The sequence below is a fragment of the Scaptodrosophila lebanonensis genome, unplaced genomic scaffold, assembly GCF_003285725.1.
Source record: "Scaptodrosophila lebanonensis strain 11010-0011.00,11010-0021.00 unplaced genomic scaffold, SlebRS2 tig00000024-arrow-pilon, whole genome shotgun sequence".
In the NCBI taxonomy this organism is placed as follows: domain Eukaryota; kingdom Metazoa; phylum Arthropoda; class Insecta; order Diptera; family Drosophilidae; genus Scaptodrosophila; species Scaptodrosophila lebanonensis.
In genome coordinates, this window is record NW_022060538.1 from 8,210,327 (window position 1) to 8,231,971 (window position 21,645).

Sequence of the window (21,645 nt, forward strand, 5' to 3'; positions counted from 1 at the left end):
AAACGATTTATTCGTCTAATAAAAAGCTTGAAGAAGAATTCACTCGTCAACACCTTCGATACAAATACTTTGTAACTTCTTAAATAAAATGTGAAATTCTATTTTTAAGTAAATCAATAGAATGTATAATTTTTCTATTTGTTTGCTTATTAATTTGAATAGTTCATAAGGCAGAGAACAGAAAATATTATCGAACTTGTTCTTAAGAAGAACATTTATTACTTCGATGCATTTGGCAGTTCCAGAAAAGATTAATAAAGTTTTTGAAAACTCAGGATACCCCTACCTTTTTAACATGATTTTTATATATAACAGCGTTCCAAAAAAAAAATATATACGCTAGTTCAAAAATTGACTGGTAATGCCCTTTTATTATTAAGTATAATATAACATATAATGAAATAATAAATAACTTCAGGTCATGTAACAGTTTTATAAAGATCTTTCTTAAATTTGCAGTACTTTTGTATTATTAAAATAACCATAATAACGACTGTTATAAAGCTGCAACACATAGCTTTCGCATCGCGTCCATAAGAGACGCTTCGGGAGCAATGCATGTCTAACTGGTTCCCAAATTGAAGCCTCAGTGGATTCTCTATTCAAACGAATTTGGATGTTTGAGTTAAGCTCTTAATTCAATGCTAGCTTATGGACTCTCCCTTTATAGTTTGCCTTATAATTTGAAATTGTTCCGCTAACCGAAAGTAAGTTTATCGACTTTAGAAAACTTGTACAGCTACAAAAAAAAGAACAATAAACGATACACAGACAACTGATTGCAACGGAAAAGTTGGTTGCTTTATTTATGCACAACAAGGACAACAAGAATGGGAAGAAGGCCATAACGACAATGCTTTGCATACTTCAAGCAAATTAACAGAGTTTTCATTTCCGGTTTAACACGCAGCGACGTCCGCACATCGGCACGCCAACACTGATCCAACTACAACTGTACTTAGTTTCATGAAATAAAATCAAACTTACCGGCGAAGCCCCACTCCGCAATAACAATACCAATACCCACAGCCCAACTTTTTCAAAGTGTATGTGTGAACGAGTAATATGGCAAAATTCTCACGCAAAACTTTCAACTTGCCAAATGAATTATTTAACATTGTTTTTCCGCTTGTTGTGCTGCCGACCTGCCTGACTGCCTGACTGCCTGCCTGCCTTTTCGCATTGACATTTTGGCAGCAACAGCAACAAAAACAACAACAATATATTGGCCACAAAAGCAACAACATGTGAAAAGCTCGTTAAAAAAATGTTCATTGAAAACTCTTTGACAGGCCACGTCACGCGAGGCGCCAGTTGGCCCAACTTTTATAAAGAAGCAGGAGAAGGGCAGCACCGCAGCGAAAACAATTAACAACTTAACTTTTATGACCGACAATTATTTGGTATTTATTGTAAGCAAGTCCAACTATTTTTATGTCCAACATCACGCCCGCCCACGAAAATATAAACACATAAAAACAAAAGCATGTAGTCAAAAGTTTCCAGCATATTTATGAGTTGGCATTAAATAGAAACCGCGCTGACAAGTTCCTGCTTACATTAAATAGCAATGTAATTGTTGTTGTTCTTGTTGCTGCTACTCCAGTTTTAATTGTTCTTTGTTGTTGTTGTTGTTGTTGTTGGACAGGGTTGCAGCAGCCAATTCCAATGCATAGCAGATGCGCCAAATTGCGGCCAACATAGCGCTCACAGGGCGTATGCGCGATTTGCATGCCCCATTGAGACTGCAGTTGCTTTGCGTGTTTATGCACACTTTTTCGCTCCATAACACACACACACACACACACACTGACAGCTGCTGCTGCTGGCAAATTGCAGGGTTGCCACCAGGCCGCAAATTAAGCTTCGCAGAGCTTGAACAGTGGGCGGCACCCGCGCAGCTCAGCGTGCGCTCATTTGAAGGAACGCACGCAATACTTGAATTAAATTGCATTGAGTTGTTGTTTTGGTTTTGGTTGTTGTTGCTTGTACTATTGTTGCCAGCACTGCGATTGCCGTGGAATGACCCAGCAGGTGTTGCCAATATAAATTAAAATAAATAAATGACCACTGTGTGCGTTCCATTTGGGCCAAATGATTAGAGAAATGTTTGCCCATCAATATTTTATGTAAACAGTCGAACAATTGCTCGCATATTTCATTCGCATCAGACGTGACCCAAAAACCCTTCTTATTAAACATTAACAGTGAAGCCTCTTAATAAACCGACAATGACTATAAAGATATATTGCGGATAGAAATCTATTTAAGCTTACACCAGAAAAACTTTTACCACCAAATACAAAATATGCTTTAAAAATCGGCACAAAGTAATAGATAAGAATAGAATAAATAGAATAAGAGAGAGAGTCCATTTTGAAGGACTATTTATTATTATAAAAAATTATTATTATTATAAAAAATTCGTAATGCTTAATGAAAATATTTGTTGTAATTTAATTCACAAAAATAATATAAAAATAGGCTCGAACAAAAATGTGAGAACAAATTGTAGAATTTTCGGTTCAAAAAGATTATGATGCAGAAAAGCTGCGATTAAGAAAACCCCTCAAGATATATATGGTAGCTCAGCTCATCAGTGGTTGCTAAAAAGTCGAAAACTTGAAAAAAGTATCAAGGGAATAATGCTTGATCAGTAAGAATTGAATCAACAATAATCAGTGTTTAGTCATTATGAAAAGTTTTTAATTTCTTTTACCTTTAAACTAAAATTAATTCGACTAAAACGAGTTTATTTTTCTGCCAAAACCAATAACTAAAAATGCAAATGGGCAAATTAAATTATTCAAAATATTTTAGAAAATGCTAATTATAAATAACATACATATGAATGTTAAGTTGATCCAATTCTGTCAATACTTTTTCTCAGCTCAGTGTTAATAGGAAAACGTTGTAACTGGAAAAACTAATGGTCTTATTTCTGTAACAGAAGTTTTGATCACAAACCAAAGTTGGCCAAAGTCTATTTAACTGTAAATGACTCATAAAAGCAGATTTCACTGTGGCCTCTCCATATGGGCTTTCATAAATTAGGTTGGCCTTGAACTTGAATCCACAGACAACAACAAAAGCAACAAAAAAATAACAACGGCTGCACAATTAAACGAACCACTGCGTCCAGTTTGTTCGCTTGTCTTTGTCTTGAAATTATGGCCCACCCAAAAAATGAGAACGTGACTTATACAAATCCAGCACGCACCATGTAAAAACAAACAAAAAAGCCATTTGAACAATTTGTATAATGAAGCACATGGCGCATAGTTTTTATTCCACATACTCGTATTGTATTTTTGCGCCTCTTCGACTGGGGTCGGTCTGTGGGGCCTTTGTGTCTGGTTACTCATATGAAACGAGCCGAGAGGGGAGCCTCACACACGAATTTGCTTATGAAATTCACTTGACAGAGAGACAGTCGGACAGACTGAATGACCGACTGAATGACGTTTGGCGTAATGGCGAATTGAATGCAAAACTGCGTCTTCTTTCTTGTTCCTTAGTTGAATATTCTACGGCGTGTCATCATCAGCTGGCCACAGTAATTAGTATTTCAGTCAAACAATTTCATTTGCGCGCAGGCTAAGGCGCAGTATGTGAGTGTAATATATATTCCACATCTATATATAGGAAATATTACACAATAAGATATGCAAATACTATAGCTGCTGAACACGCTATAAAAATTGCAATGCATTTCAAGTCAGAAGCAATGGAAGTGAACTTTGTTTCCAGATAATTCAAACCTGAAGTCGTTCCAAAAAGGGCGTGAAATCAAGTTAATATCGCTTTTATTAATAACACTTGCATGCAACTTGCCACAATAAAAATGTGATATGTTTACAAATACTACTATTTATATATCATTAAGACGAGCACGCTTGATTACTCCCAGATAATTATAGCCGACATGTGATGGAATTAAATGAAATACGCTGAGCAATAAATATAATGGAATTTGTTGAAAAATGGAATGAAAGAGTTGGGACTTTAATTAAAACAACAACCAATGGATAGAGTTATAAAGAAAACATAATGTTTATTCAACTACTATACACAGCAAGCATGAAGTGGAAAACAGAAAAATGTATTGAATTTAAGCCAATTACAGTATAAATAGAATGTAATGACATAAAAGCAAACAAGTTTTTCAAGAAATTTTTGCAAAATCACATTCTATAACTGAAACTTTTGGCAAAGTTGTCACACGCGCATTCACACACACGAACACACACAACATCTATATAGTACTGTAGGATTCTTCCCTTTCCCCTATGAGCGTATATTGTGGGAGATAAGCTTGAAGCACCGCAGGCCCTTTTGACGTAACCCCAAGAAAACCATAGCCAATGGCTATTTGGCATCTCAGTGGCTGTGTGTTGTTTGGTGGCAGCCCCGCTGCGAAGCACAAAACGGCTTTAATTAATAAACCCGAAAAACAGCAAGACCACAAAAATGGAAACACAACCATCGAAAAGTAGCAAATTGAACTTTTCCACAAATCATTCATCCCATGCAAACGCCCGTCGCTGCAATCGCCTTAAAAAACGCCTCGTAATTTCAACCAAGTCATTAGTTTAATTAATTGTTTTTCACAACTTTGGCCCAAGTAGCCCGGCAACTGCCAAAAACAACTGAAGCAGCAGCAGCAGTAACTTCCGATCCCCAATTCGACACTGGTGTTGAGTTAATTCTTTTTTTTTTTTTTGGATGGCGCCTTCTGTGAATTCATCTGGAGACGCCACAGAACGTTCCACTTCAAGCAGAGCTGTCACAATTTCGTAACACTTTCGACGCCAGTCGCGTTTCTGATGAAAACTGCAGTTCATCAAGTGGCGAAGGGGTTTCCGATTCCCTCGCCACTAATTTCGTAGCGAACAGTTTGTGGCTTGCCTGTCGCCAACAGTTCTGAGTGGCACTTGAGAAGCGCCGAGGGGCGATGAGTGGCAAATTGAAATTGGGCTGCTTCCAGCTGCATGCAACAACGTACGCCTGCACTTGTGGCAAGTCCAATTTACAATTAAGTAAATAAGTATGCGCCAGATACTCTTGCTGGCAAGCACTGCTGTAGAATTCTTCAGCGGTGTAACGAACGGCAGTTAACAGAAGTTTGACAGCCAGTCTAGCTTTTGAGTTATAATTAACAACGGCTCTGACAAATGAACAGTAGCTTCCTGGATGAAGTTGTCAGACTATATCTCAAGGTACTTTGACATTAGAGTGTTAATTGTGTAATGCATTTCAAACCATTAATTTGAGACTGTGAGCGCAACTTTAAATTGTTCAGCGAGGGCTTAATATTTCATAAATACGTGTTATTCATATTCAAGCCTTTAATTAATTAACATAATATTTCGGCGAGGCTGCTGAATAAAAATTAATTTCGTTTCAAGCTTAAGCTTAAAACCAATCCGCAACATTTTTTTTGGGCAACCATTCCTGCATAATACCCAAACTGCAGAGTAAGAAATTAACTAAAATGATCAATAACATGGGCTTATAATACACAATAAGTGTGCCTTTAAAAATGTTACAAAAAAATTGAAATGTATTTCAAGAATTTTCTCTTCAACTTTTATTTTAGAGAAAAATGTTCTTCTGCGAAAAAAATGAACCAATAAAAATCATGTATTGCATCATGATTGAAAACAGATTATTTTGCAGCTATAGCCAATTTATAGACTTCACAATATGTCAACCACTAATTATGACTGAATACATCTCTCAGGAATTGTAAATGGTTGCTGGAAAACTTTTGTTGATAATTATAAATTCAAACTCACATACTTTAAAGTTATCTGAAATGCCTTGCTGTTTATTATACTACAATAAGTGTATGTCTATATACTCATCAATAGCTTATCGTTTTATATATAAGCATAAGATCGGTAAAGTTTAGTTGCGCGTGGCCACTTGTAGGCGTATTTACGTGCTGAGAGCTGTTACTTAGGAGTACATACAAGTTTCAAACACAAATTGCCTTAACTTTTGGCTTGTCAACAGCAAACTTTGCTGCGTTTTTTGACAAATGATTTGCTTAGCACGAAAATAAACACCGACAACATGAAAAGAAGAAAAAAGGAAGATAAAGAAAAAATGAAACCAGCAACGAAAACTTTGATTTAAACTTTGGCACAAAACTGAAACTTGCACATTTACACACACACATATAGTACTATACTATAAGACGGCTATCAAGACGCTACTCAAAGAAATTTTACAGGACACTGAGTTATGAACATGACTTGTCAAAAAATACATTAAAAGCGCCAACACAACAACAACAGCAACAAGAATGACGACGATGAAGAAGCAAACAATCATTTAGTAGCCAACCAATTTTCACAAGTAAAAAGCATAAATCATTGAACTTTCTGTAACAGCAGCAGTTGCTGCTGCTTGAAGAGCATTCTTTTCTTACAGTTTTTGTTATAAGTATAAAAACATCCATCAATCATTTTGCATGCTATGATTTTAATTTGCAACATGGCTCAAGTAGAAGCATACTTACAGCTACAAAGCACGATAAGCCTTTTCATATACTTTGAACAGTGAGGGAGTGGGGAAAAAGTGTTGCATATCTCAAGGCGCGTGCGTGCTTATGGCTGGCATATCTTTCAGTTACATATCTGCTCAGTTACATGCTACCTATTTCACAGTTCTTGTCACTGATAAGCCAGCCAAGATGCCTGTCTCAAGACGCACCGCGCACACACACACACACACACCACCACCACTAAGCTTGCTGTTGCTGGCACTTTGAGTTGCGCTTTTGGTTATGCCTGTCGCCGGCAGCAATGCAACATCCTGTCGCCACACCACCTACTCGTCATCTTTGTGGTTGGCTGCCTGCACTGCAACTACCGTTGTCAACGTTAACTTCGTTAGCAGCAACCACAGCATGTGTCTTTTGTGACTTGGCGGTTCTTACTGTTGCGGATTTATATCGCATGTGTGTGTGTGTGCAGGCCTCTGCGTGCGCAAAAACTAAAACCAGTCAGCTTAATTATTAACGCAAAATACGCGCAGCTGCAGCTTTTGTGCCAACACATCTTTCTTAATTAAATAGCAAATGTTGTCTGAATATTTGCCTCTCTTTTTTATTTCGTTGTTGCTGCTCTGAGAGTGTGTGTGTGTGTGTGTGTTTGTTAATTTATGAGCTCTGCTTTTGTCTTTGATTTGCGTACACAAACACACACATTCGCCGCCTCTCTCCGACAGTTAAATAGACAGCCCGACAGCAGACAGGCAGTCAGTCAGTGAGATAAGCATACACTCACACATTTTTATACACATATCTCTCTATATGTGTGTGTGTGTGTGTGTGGGTGTGTGCTGTTTTATCGCACGTGCCGTGCCGCGCACAATGACGCGCATTTTGTCATAGACGCCCACTTGAGGCAACCAAAACAACAACAGCAAGCACAAAAGAATTGTCGTACAGCAACAACTTCCGCCTAAATGCACTTGGACATGTCTATTTTCCTTCTCATCCTTCTATTTTTGTTTCTTTTTTTTTGTTAACTGCTTGCCGCGCCTACACAAACGTCAAAAGCCATATAGAAAAAAAAAACACGACAACAAGAAGAGTACAACGAACCCCAAAGTCAGGAATGTCCCTGTCGGGCTGTCCCTTTCGCCCCACCCTCCCACACATGCCACCTTTTGCTTTTTGCACTTGAAGTCACTTGCCATTGAAGGCCTTTTGTCTGCCACCACGCCAATGACTCTGCATGAGTGGATGTGTACGGATATGTGTGTGTGTGTGTGTGTGAGTGTTAGGACGTTTATGTGAACGCTTTAAATCATAAACACCTTGTTAGTGTGATGCCATGGTCCTGCGATGAACGTGACATTGATGCCTTTTTGTGTCGGCCATGATACCGACTAAACAGTTTCCGCGTCTCAAGCAGCAAACGAGAGCAGCCTGCAACAACATGCATGCAGGCGAGTGTATGGGTATGTGTGTGTGTGTGTCGCCACCGGAAGACTATGGCTAGCCCATCATGACGCTACCATGCGCAACTTCCTGCCGATAACCAACGTGCATGTCGAAATTTATCGTCCCTGCACTGACGAAAATAAGCTCGCTTTAAAGCCTAGTGCTTTAAACAAACTCTGCATTATTTTTTCCTTGAAAATTCCATATTTAGGCTTTGTTTGTTCCTTCAACGGAAATTCTCTTTACTTGCATTTTTAGATTTATCAAAATTTGTCGTTATTATAGTATAGCGCTTCAAATCTGAGAATTTCTTTAGCATTTTATGCCAATCAAGAGTTTGATGTTTTGCCTGCAGTTTGATTTGAAGGTGTCCATACATAGCATAGGTAGCATACATATATATTCATATGTCTCCTAATACATCTTAATACATAAAAATCAGAAACAAGACTTAACCTTTTTTTGAATAGTTTGCTTATAAGATTTCTACGCTCACAATATAACTAGCTTTGTACCTTACAGTCTTATAAGTAATTTGTAAAATCTTAATTGCCATTTAAATTTCGCCAAAAAATGGTCTTTGTTAAGTGTTTTGGTGTTTTTGAAACATAAAAAGGACTTTAGATTTTTATGTTAAAAAAAATAATTTGCATACGATATCCTTAGAATGGAAATAAGTGTATAATAATATCAAATCTGACTTTAAATAAATACAAGTATGAATATAACTTTATTGAAAGTAATGTAACTCTAAGGAATGACAGTAGATCTACTGCTGAATTCAATTATATGTCTTGAAGAACGAACAATGACAAATGAAGACGGATATGTCGGAAGCTAAACCCGTTTACAATGCTTACTACTACTTCTCTTCTTATTCTGTACATATATATATTTTTTTCTGAACAATCGTTTTTTCAATTTAAAAACTTTGTATTACTGTATTAATTTTGAGTGTTTAGAAGCTTCATCAATATTTTAAAACAATTGTTCCCTTTTATAATCAACAATATATTTTTTTATTTAAAATTCATTTGAAATCGCTGCTTTACAATTATTTCATTTTTAAGTTATTTATTATTTTTACCCACAGAAGATCTTTATTCCAGTTGCAAATAAACACAAAGCAATTTCAACTGGCGCCAAAGCACACTTTAAACTTTTGCCTCGTTGGCAAAAGGCATGAACTGGTTACAAGCATATCGGATTATTTGCCAACAAAGCTGTAAGCAAATGCCGCCACAAGCCCCAACATATGCTAAAGAAAGGATGTGCAGGAAAAAGAGCTGCCATTCATGGCGAGGATATAGATATAGACAACGAATTTCGTCACTGACATTCTTCACTAATGAGCAGGACAAACACAATTAAACAAGCAGCGGATGTGAGGGACAAACACACACACAGACAAATCACGGTCAGACAGTTGGACAAACAGCTTTGATTGTAACTTGGCAACAACTAAACTATTTGCTTGCCTGTCGCCTGTCTCTGTCAGACTGTATGACTGTCTGACTGACTGTTTGTCTGTTTGCCTGTTTGCGCTGGCAAATGTTTGCAATTGACCAACCCACACATGTCACAGCTTGCATGCGAAGGCATGAGGGCACAAATTAGTGAACATTAAAAAAATAACGAAATAAAACCCGAAAAAGGCAAATCAGATGAGAGCAGCAAGTTTCAAATGACAAGCAAATGCCGTCACACACACACACACACACACAGCCATACATGTGTGCATCCGCTTACGTGTTTAAATGAAAGTCATTCTGAATTGTAAATTTTATTTGTTGAGCCATTTGCAATGAAGGGTCTTGGGAATTCCCATTTGACAAGGGACTAAAGAAAGTTCCAATATAGCCCCAAGCATGCTTAATTTTATGGCGCCATTACATAACACTAAGAATGTGGGAACACGAGGATATTAATCAAGATGCCCGAATGACCATTGGAAAAACATACAAAGTTTCTTCCAGAAGCTTCTTGTGCGAGTCATTTGCATTACAGTAGCAATCAATTGGAGGGGGTCGAATAAATGCATGACGAATATCCAGATGTTTTAAGCGAATGTTATAGTTTTTAAGTGTTTAGCCTAAATTCCAAAACAGAAACTTGAAAGCTGCAGGTTTCATAAGAAATTAATAACAGCAAGACAGGGCCATTAGCGACCTGCATTAAAGCCAATATTTTACTATCACGGCTTTAACATACAAGTATTCTCATATCCCTGTAAATGTTCTTTTTCGTTGAAGCTAAACAAAATATTACAAGAAACTACACTTGTACAAAATATATTCAAAATATATTATTAACGAAAGGCCGATCTATTTAAAAATCTTTTTAAATAGTTATTGGCAATTAGTTTAAGGAAAATATTTTAAATTTATTATGTTTATATGTTTCTATCGACCTATTCATCTAATTAGGGTGTTTGCCATTTGTTTTCAAACATAAAATTATTATTATTATTATCATTATCCAATACGTTTACGTCGAACCATATCGAAACCCCAAACCGACCTCAGCTGGACACCAACTGTACATCTATTTAGAATTAAGAGCAGGAGTTCGTCTACTTTATCACTTTCTCATACAAAGATTTAGACAAAACAGACAAAATCTTTTGTCAAGTTATCGTCTAACGAGTTGATTTCTTTAACAGAAAACTTCCCTTCTTAGACAGCAACGCAGAACTTGTGAAACAAATCAACTGTTATGCAACATATGATCGTCCTTGCACGAATATTAAAGCAATAAATTTAATGCCGTTGTATACTTCCTACTCGTATTTCCAGCCAAAATTCTTGTTCGCTTCAAATGATTTTCTTATCCCACAACAATTCCACTTGGTATTTTTTCGTAATTTCTTGAGCATCTTTGTTCATCCTTGCTTTACAGCAATGTTTATTTTACAAATCAAAAAAAAAAAAAAAGAGAAAAGATTTCATAATTACTTTACACAGATACACATACTCGCATACTTACATGTGAAGGCAAAAGCCATTGAGTTCAAAGGCACGGCACATACACCCAGCATCACACATACATTCGCACACATACACGCACTCAAAATGGCTGCCGCTTGACTTCCGCTAAATGCCGCCATCTTTGCCTTCGCCGACTCTTATTGTTTGCTCTTGCACGTACAGTCGCTTTCCCTCTGCAGCAGCGCTGCTTCCCTTTATGTAGACAAATATTTTCTTTATTTTTGTTTTATTTTTTATAATTTTTCTCCCTTTTTTTTTGGTGTAGCGCACAAAGGAGTGCGAGCCTGAGCCTTTGACGCATGGCGTTCGGCATTCAAAGGCAGTGAGGCACGCGCGCTTCCTCCAAAAGGACAAATGCACACACACACGAGTGTCTGCATGTGTGTGTGTGTGTGTGTGTTAGTTTTATTCAAACGCTATGTTTTACACCTCTGCCTACACACTCTAATTGTTGTTCGTTTGTACACCTCTGTGTCTATGCTTTTATTTACTTTTTTCCCATTCGCTCGTTGTTTGTTGCTCTTGTTTAGTTTTCGCTGCTTAAGCTCTATAAGAGAGACATCGCATGTCTGCTCAGTTCTAAGCAGCTCGTAAGGCATCAACAACTCCACAACTCAACAACAAAAACAACAACAGCTAAATAAGGCATAACAATGCAGGCGCGCAAATAAGGAAGTGCGCCCAACTAAGGCAACAGCAAGAAAGGGAAAAATTTTTTTTATTTCATTTTTATATTTCCTTGCGTAGTTTTCCCCCTCATCTCAGGATTTCTATTCACACGCGCACTTGCCAAGGCTCAGACAACTTAATGCTATTTGCTTAACACACACACACACACCCTCACATGCACCCCATAAGTCTCTTGACTGTTGCGCGCACCTTGCTCGCACCCCCGCACTCCCCGCTGCCGTTTTTAACAACTTAAGCACGTCGTCCATATTGGTTTTCGGGCGCTACTCTTTTTTCTGCTTTCCACTTCGCCTTTGCTTTGTGAAAATAATCACGCGCGTTTTATTATTTCTTTTTTTGCTGTTGCTGTTGCTGTATGCCTTGCTTTGCTTTGGGTTTGGCTTTTGTTGTTTTTCCTATTTCATTCTTTTCACACTTGGCTACTTCCGGTCTGTGCCTGTCACTTGCCCGCTCCCCGTCTTCTCCAACCACTTGACACTGTGTGCAAATAGTTCGTCTTCCCATTGTTTTCTTTCAATTTGCGGGCTTGTCTCCTGCTTCTGCTGCTGCATCGAACTTGGCTATTTGCTCTCTTGGCTCAAATACTTTAAGCCTCGACCGTAAAATCTTCAACATTTCTAAAATAAACTCACTTCTAAGAATACGACTAAAAATTTAACTGCATGTAGTTGCTGTCTATTTTTTATAAAGAGATATTTTTGGCTCACTGTCCATAAGTTTGTATATAATCTGTTTTTTGTATACCCTTCACTGAAAAGTTTACAAATGAGTGTATTTAATGGGAACGCTTATTTAGTATGTCTTTTAAAGTTGACATACAATTAAAATAAGTTTGATGCAGCATTCTCACAAACAACTAAACTCTTTATGGCTTTGACGACAACCTCTTCACACTCTGACTTGCATCAAACTTTTCCCTTAGAGCTTCAGCCTCGATTCTAGTGTATATCAATATTTTAAAAAGATGTGATGACCAGAGCTGCTAGCAAAGTGTCAATAAGGTATATTTGCGATGGCCATCTGTCCGTTTTAACGGCGGCTATAAAAGCAATAGGAATGGATTTACATAATATTTTATGAGAAACTTGTTTCTACCTGAAGATTTGTTAAGAAAGAAACACGCGATAAAGAAGAATAAGTCCCTTATCATCAAAAAGAATTTATTATTGTTTAAATGATTTTTACGTGGAGCAGGATGTTAATATTTTGAATGAATTTAGCAAAGTTTGTTGGCTTTAGGAAAAGATTTCTGCTCAGGCTACCTTGTTTCTTTCTAAAGCCAACAAACAATAGGAGGAAACTTGTTCTTGAATTATTGGAACTTTTTAAGAATAAAGAGCTTTGGTATAAAAGGCTTTCATTTCCCAAATTTTAAATTTAAAGTCAATAATTGCTTAATAATTATTAATATTCAACAGTAAACAATACAATAAGCATTCAATTATTTAGAACACTTATAAGTCGAATAAAATACAGCACATATTCTCAAATATTGAATTATGTTCTTTATAGAGTATAGGATCTCTACAATTCCCTTTTTACCCTCAGTAACAGGATATAAAAAAAATACAATTTTCAGAAATACTCCCACACTTGTTCAATAACAAAACACACACACATACGAGTACATACAATATATCTGTCCCATCTAATTCCTATGCTTCCCTTGGCAATTCACTTGCTTGGGGCAAGCTCCCTCAGTTCGAATATATGCATGTGTGTATGTGGTGGAGTGTGTATGTGTATGTGTATGCGTGCATATAAATTTAACTTCATTAGGCGCAAATAAGAAACATAATTAGGTGGTAGCCTCCACTGATGCCCAGAGGGTAAATAAATCACTTACAGGCAATCATAAAGTTTTATCAAAGACGGCGCAAAAACAAATGGCCGGCAGCCACAGAACGACACAAGCACGCTGACACACACACACACACACTACCACTCACACTCACACACATGCAATACATACAAGCAAATTGAGCACCGTTATATGTACAAATGTATAATGTGTATGTATGTAAATCTATTTGAAAGAAACACAAAGCGACGGCAAAAGGAGGGCAAAAAACAAAAAGCAATCACGAGCACTTAACGCTGACACCTACTCCCAGACAAGCACACAGGCTTGCCTGCCATATATAGTCCTTTATAAATATGTATGTGTGAGGGGGATGGGGGCGGGAGGGCCAAGGAAATGTACGGCCTGTCTTGATGGCTGGCAAAACTATTAACTTTTGCACCTGACAAGGCAAATGAATTTGCAGGCAGTTGCAGTTCCTCCGACACATACACACACGCACACACACACACACCCACACAGCTCGACGACATTTACCGTTGGCGCCTGTGTGTATGCAGCACTTTGTTGCTTAATTGATTTGAATTCTCCGCGCGCTTGCTCGCTTTTCTCAATATGTTGGTGGCCTACAATTTGCCAGCGTCGTTTGCTTTCATAGTTGGTTATAAATTGGCTTTTCCCTTTGCCGGCACTTGGCAGGACTGCCATTTCCCATTTTCATTTCCGTTTGCAATTGCACAAAAATAATAAAATAAAATAAAATCAAAACTACAAAAAAAGAAAACATAAAGGACGAGAAGCGCAACGAAACGAAACGAAACGAAAAGATGTAGAATAGAGAAATACCATTTATTGATTCGTATAAATTTCTGCACATTGACAGCGACTGTTTATATTGCAAAGCAAGTAAGGAGGATGGGGAAGAGACTTTGTATACTATATATATGCATGTAGAAGTGTTTGGATGGGTGGGGGTCTGTTAAGCTTAAGCGCATTTACATACTCAGCTGCCCACACACAGAGCTGGTCAAGTGTTTTTCATGTCCGCCTGCCTGCCCTTGGGTCACTCATTTGTTCTTTTGATTGCTGTTGAAGCAAAACGTTTTGCTGCCATTTGCTTTGCCTGCCTTTGCTTTTGTTGTATTAGTAAAATAAATTACCATTTAGTGCTTTTTGCCGTTTGCCACACACACACACACACACATATATATATATACAGAAAGACACACATCCTGCTTGGCTGTCACACACGGTCGACTGTTGTCCTTTGGTCTGCAAATGAAATTATTGTGCCAAGCAACTACTGCTCCTGCTGCCGCTGCTTTGCATCCTTTTCTTTGTTGGATTATAAACATGAATATGCGGGCGAACATATGTGTGCATGTACGTATGTGTGTGTGTGTACGTACCCATTCTGTTTTCTAAGTGCACCATAATAAATTGCTCGCAATCGCATTTCCGTTTCTTTATGCGCTTCGATTACGTTGTGCTCGTTTTTTTTCTTTCATCCTTTATTTTTCTTTTGCAGCTTTATTCGAAGTGCTCGTAATTGAATATATAATTTTTTCGTTGTTTTGCCACTCACACACACACTCATACACACACACACACATGGCTGTCAGTCTGCTGAGCATTTGAATATAAATTGTTTTGTCTACGCGCAAAATATTCATTTCCATTTATTTCAGTTCTTTGCTGCTGGTAGTTTTTCTTTACCTCTGTCTGCTCTTATTTAATAAATTATTTATAAACATTTGACGATTGCTGTGCTTTTGCATTGTAATTGTCCGCTCAACTATGGTTTTGCTTCCGGCTCCATTTCAAACATTTCCATGCGGGTCCTTGGACTTTAAGTCAACTTGTTAGAGCTTTAGAAAGAAGATACTTTTTTCTCTTGGAAGGGTTACTTTACGTTTCCCGACAAACTGTTGTGTGTGTGTGCGCGCATATAAATCAAAAGACACACACCCGCACTGTTTGTGTAGGTATTTTTCAACTTTTAGCCCAAGGCACATGTTTCAAAATGTAAACGACATGCCAAGGCGAATGTTGCGGTTGCTGTCCTCAAAGCCGCCACAAAGTATGCTACAACTTAAGCTACTTATTTTTGCATACATATGTATGTTTGTATGTATGTACATAGCCTTATCACTTAAGCATATATTTATCTTTGGACTTTGTCAGCTCTTTATTCATTTTTGGACAACTTTCTTTTACTCTACTTGCAGTGCCAAGCAAACCTTTGAATCTCACCGTCCTGGATGTATCGGCCAACAGCATTACCATGTCCTGGCATCCACCGAAGAATCAAAATGGCGCCATCGCCGGCTATCATGTATTTCACATACACGACAATCAGACGGGTGTGGAAATCGTGAAGAACTCCCGCAACACTGTGGAGCCCTTAATACACTTTGAGCTGCAGAGTCTGAGTAAGTAATCAATCACTAAAAGCAAATTTATAATAAATATATATAATATTATGTATGATATGGGCTCATTCTAGCTAAATTGTCAAATGTACAATACATTTTTATGCCGCAACTCTGAGCGTTAGTAAAATAAATTCAAAGCATCAAAAAGTTACTTACCTTGAAAAAACTCTTTGTTCTTCACATTCTATTCCGTATTTTTTTATACAATACGGAGTCATGTTAAGCTTTAAAAGAATCTTGATTTTTTGTCAGGGAGACAAATAATTTGCCATTCATATAATTCTCTTTCAATAAAATCTAATAATATATTTTTTATCGAAAAGGAATGCTTGCAATACAAATAATAAAAACAAAATAAAATCTATTAAAGAGTATAATTAGGGATTTACTTATCATTAATCATTTGTAAAATTGAGTGATATTCTGTGCAAATCATTCGTTGTCGGAACGTAAAGTAATCTTGTTAAAATCCGACATAGCCAACAACTATTAATCGGCCTTTGCTGCAAGCCTAATGTCATATAGAAATTGAGCAATTTTATTGAGATTGACAAACTCATTTGTCGGTTTTATGATACAAATAATTTTGTGTAAAAATGTTATGCATTCGTATTAATGCACCAGAAGTCAATAATTTCGTTAATAAAAAGGGGAGGGCTATGCCCAAGAGAGAAAATAATTGACAACGCTAGATATAAAAGTGCTGTAAAGGGGCACCCATTAAAAGTGTTTAGCTGTCCAAAAAAGTAAAATAATAAATGAATTCAAGTATGTTCTTACAACATATACTTTCCTATGAGCTAATGGCAGTCCTATGTCCTTTGCATGTGGGAGCGGGATGGGCTCAGTTTGCTGTCTCACATACATACAAACATTTTGAAAACATCAAGAGAAGGGAGAAAATACTTTGGAACCCATAATGGCTATTTGAGTTGGCAAATAAGTTCGCTACCGACTTGTTTTCAACAAATGTGTTTTTTCGTACGAAATATCTTTTCACATTTGTTTACACTTCCGAATTGTATAGAAGACTGCACTTTATATTGAAAGTAAAAGGTCTACATTAAATTATATTTTCCAAATATATTTATTATAAGCACATTTTTTATGGTATTTCAATGTCTGCAAGCTGCTTATAGTATCTAATATTGTAAAAAAAAAGGTGCGAACACTTCATTAACACAACGTTCACTCGATGGCTATTGAGATTTCGGATTCCTTGGCTATTTCAAGTATTGGCGTTTTAAACTTAGAATCTCAAGTACTTCAATTTTGTAGACAAGTGTTTGGGCGTGGCGTCGCAATTGAATTATTTTTCGTGCTATTTTAGTCAACTTTCAGCCAGAGTGCCCCGACTATCTATTTTAAGGTCATGCTGCTGAGAAGGCTTACCTATATTTGTCAGTCTGTTGCCACATTGCTTAAACAATGAGCTCTAAAACCCATGTTCCACTTACACTTGTCATCGCTCAACGATTTTCACAAACAATGCTTAGTCGCTAAGCCCTTAAGCTGGTGGCCAAGTACAGTTCTGTCCAAGAGATTGGTACGCTATTTAATTGCTTTTGTGCGCGACATGGCATCAAAATGTCAATAACTTGGCTCAAGACAAACTGTCAACAGTCTCCACTCACCCTGCCGCACCGCTTTATTAGCCCTAATTGTGGCTCAAGTCAATTGTTTGCTTACCTAGACACCTGTCAGCCCGTCTTGCCAGCTGCCCACCCGCTTCCCCGATGGTAGCTTCGTACTTTGTAATTAGTTGCAAGTGTTTGGCCACTTTTTGTTAACAATTTGATGCTTGTAATTATGCCCTTCACCACATACACACACACACACACACACCCGCACACTGACATACACAAACGCGCTCTAACTGTTTGTGCAAGTGGCACTTGATTGTTGCCTTTGCCGGAAATTTGCCAGCGGCCGCGTCGCTTCTGCAAGTGTTTAATTAAAATACACACCTGCACACATAGATACATATATACATATATACTCGCATATACTCGCATATACATACACAGTGAGCAACGCGCGTTTGTCGTTGCATACTTTCTGGCAGCGCCAAAATTGTTTGTCAACTCGACTCATAGATAAACAGCCCCATGCAAGCCACAACATCATTAGACTTGGGAGCACGGTGGCGGCAATACCAAAAAAATAGTTGAGCACAGTTTGCGGTGCACAGCCGCATAATATTCCTGGCAAGCAGAAAATGAACTTAAAGGCAGACATTAGAAGCTGTGTAGGGTTAACCAGCTTTTGCTTTCACAATTAACTTGCAACAAAGTTGACATTGTTGTTGCTGTTAATTAGCGCTTGCACTCCACACATGAGAGCTCGACACCCGCATTTAACATCACAGCAATGTTACAAAAGAGTCTTAGCGTTTTATCTTTAAATGTGGAACATAAATATGTTGCAGTTTTATCTTCCTATATACCATACTATAGCTCTCAGTTCCATTATGAATTAAGTTTTCTTCTCAGTTTATAGATTGCTTTTAAAATATAGTTTCTGACTAAGCTAAAGAAATGTGATTCGTCAAAAACACAATTCAATTCCGATTGTATTAGAACAACTAATTTCAATGTTCTTGCATTGAGGCAAGGTACAAAAACACTTTAAATAAACCTAAAAAAGTGTATCAGACACACGTCCCGTGAAATTCAATACTACAAGTATTTTATTTAGTAATGTTAAGTGAGGCATTAGTTGCGTATAAAAATGTTCGCCTTTGTTCAAGGTCTTCTCAATATTTAGCAATGCAAAATGTGGAAGAATTTGTAATCAAATCTTTAAATGAACGACTACATTTATTAACAAATATAAACGTTTTCTATGTTTTTAGCCACTAAAGTGCAAATAGAAGAATTTACAACTGATATCACATAGATGCTTTCTTTCTAAATCTTTTCATTTTATGGATTGCTTTTAAAATATAATTTCTGGCTAAGCCAAAGAAATGTGATTTTACACAAATGCGATTCTGCAAAAACACAATTCAATTGCGACTGTATTAGAACAACTAATTTAATTTTTCTTGCATTGACAATTGTGTTTAGAAAAGGTACAGAGACACGTCACATGAAATTCAATACTTTTTTATTTAGTAAAGTAAAATGCGGCAGTTGAGTATAAAAATGTTCGCCTTTGTCCAAGGTCTTCTCAATATTCGGCTATTTCGTTAAACTTAGGGTGAGCTCTTCGTGTGTTCTTTTCAGTCCAGAGGTCTTGTAATTATGAATTATACAAAATGTGTGCTTTATGGCTTTTCTGTATCTCGTTTAAGAGCCAAATTCCAAGCTATCAATCAAAAGGTGTTTTATAGACAACTTTTGCCTTATAATGTAATTTCTTCTCCTTTTTTTTACCAACTCTGCTTTGATGTTAAGACTGTCAATTGGAAATTAAGCTGCTTGCCTTTTCAATGTAAAACACCAACAGTGCGTACAGTTTTCGTTAAAGAGATCGCGAGAAGATCAACTAAATTACTTGTAATAAAAGATCAACTTAATTGTATTGTATTGCCACAACTCTACCCCAAATACGCACGCAACCTCGTTAATTTCCCACATTGTTTAATCAACGCATACCAGGCTTATGCAGTTCTCTTTGTGGGTGCAGTTGATGCAAAAGTTCTTCATACTTCAAAGGCCACAAAATAATTTCTGACTGTCTTCTCAGCTCTACAGCCTTTGCTGCCACCTGCCACAAGGCGAGAGAAAGAAGCCTTTGCCATGGCTACATTAAATAATGTAAAGTTTAATTCTTGTTTGCCTGCAGAAAGGGAGAGTGCATGTCAGTGTGGCGGGCTGTGAGCTTTGGTGTCCTTTGGCCAATGGCCATTGTTGTTGCTGTTGTTGATGGCCCATGGCGCACTCAGTGAGCCATTTTTCTTTTTAACACTGCATAAAATCAATTCATTCGTCTATACTATATATAGTAGTTGTGGCTGTTGTTGCTGTTTTTAAAGCGTGCACTGCTCTAGACCCCTATCTCTCTGCCTTTTTAGCATCGTACGTCCCGCTTCCTTCTCCTGCTGTGTTTCAGGCAACGCAACTGCGCTACTTAACATAAACAGTTATTAATGTCGACACCACTAGCGCTTTTGTCGTCTTTTGTTGTTGCCGCGCTGCTGCTGCTCATTGTGTTAAAGTTGTTGTTATTGTATTTTCCTTTTTTATTTCAATGAAATTTAATTACGTTCATTGTTTGCCATTTTGTTGTTCGGCGCTGTTGTGCATTTTGTCAGCGCCATCGCTGCCATTTTGTTGCTCTCGATCATGACAGGCGGGCACGAGCACGAGCACGAGCGCGACCACGACCGCCGGCCATGTTGTGACATGCGGTGACATGATTTTTAATGAGCACTGAAAGCGTTGCCACCTGAAAGCAGCCACTCGGTGGTTTTTCATTTTCCCCTCATCTTTTTTTCATGGCGTGCCGTGCAACTGACTTTTGAGGTTGCACATTTCGAGCAATAAGCTAACACCAATGCCACACAAAGTCCTGCAGCTTTGTGGCAACGGTAAACAAATGAAATGCCAACACCGGGTAGCTGCAAATGGCAGCAGTGTCATCATATGCTTTGATTGTTATAAATTAGTTTTAATGGAAATGATTTTTAAATGTAAGTACTAATGAAAGTACTAAGCTAGTTAGTGTGTAGTTTTGACATCTTTTGCGCCAGTTATAGAAAGTTCACAGCATTTGCTTTAAATTTAAAATTTCATGTGCATTTTTTTTGCGGCCTTAAATATAAAGTAAGTAATATACATATATGATACAGTACTTATGCCCATGGTAGTAAACGTTTGAAATAACTAATAAGAAATAAATAGATTTATAATGCAAATTGAAAGCTTATAACTTTTAGATAAATTCCAGCCAACACTATTATATTTATTTTAAAACACCTGCAATTCCCAAGATTAATTTCTAATTATCTTAATAATGTTATTGTGCGTAACAACATCTGAAAGACAAACTGTAATATTTGACGGGTGGCTATTTATTTATTATGTATTATTTATGTAATCGTTCGGCAGAATATACCTATATTCAGTTGTCAATAAAGATAACTGCAAAACAACATCAATTATATGGCTATTCAGATAGATGCTTTCGTTGAGTAGAGGAATGAGTTGTTAATGCACCGAATTCGGTATTTATGGGTTATAGATACAAATCCATGTTGCTCCCAAGATCAACACTTAATAACAATAAAGTGTTCGTGTTTTCTAAGATTCATATTAATGTGGAGGGCTAGTCTAAAAACAATTATCTTGTATATTTAAAAATATTGCAATAAATGTAATGGTATTTGAAAAAAAACCGATGGGGCCATTTGCTTATACGGTCAGACATTACTTGTATGTTCTTAATAAATCGAACAAAACTTTTTCATACATTTTTATAAGAACTGCAATTAAATCATCGTTCTTTACCTATGGAGTAGACCTCAATGTAAGGCTGTTGTTCTGCGTTTAAGAACTATAATAAACAGTTCATTTTTATAACACGGCTCTGCTCTGAACAAAGCTATACTTCGTGAAGCTCTTCAATTATTTAAGTATTCATCAAAGAGCTCTATGAAGTACACAGCACGTTTAAAAAGAAGCGAACGATCAAATTTGTATGAAAAGCACGGGCCTTCGTAGCTGAATGGGAATTGAAATACCCTGAATGCAGGTCAAACGCACACATACAATATTCTTTTGGGCATTTTTGGTGCTTGATAGTATTTTAAGGACAATTAAAATACTGACA

The 21,645-nt window shown here is 37.2% G+C and overlaps 1 protein-coding gene across 2 annotated transcripts in view; it reads left to right on the plus strand.

The window, feature by feature from the left end:
- LOC115621479 (tyrosine-protein phosphatase 99A) overlaps positions 1-21,645 on the plus strand; it is a 200,864-nt gene that overhangs the window by 158,694 nt on the left and 20,525 nt on the right. For both annotated transcript variants that reach the window (XM_030515138.1, XM_030515139.1), the window contains one exon: positions 15,664-15,867. In XM_030515138.1, coding sequence (XP_030370998.1) covers positions 15,664-15,867 — 204 coding nt within the window. The remainder of the gene's footprint in view (positions 1-15,663; positions 15,868-21,645) is intronic.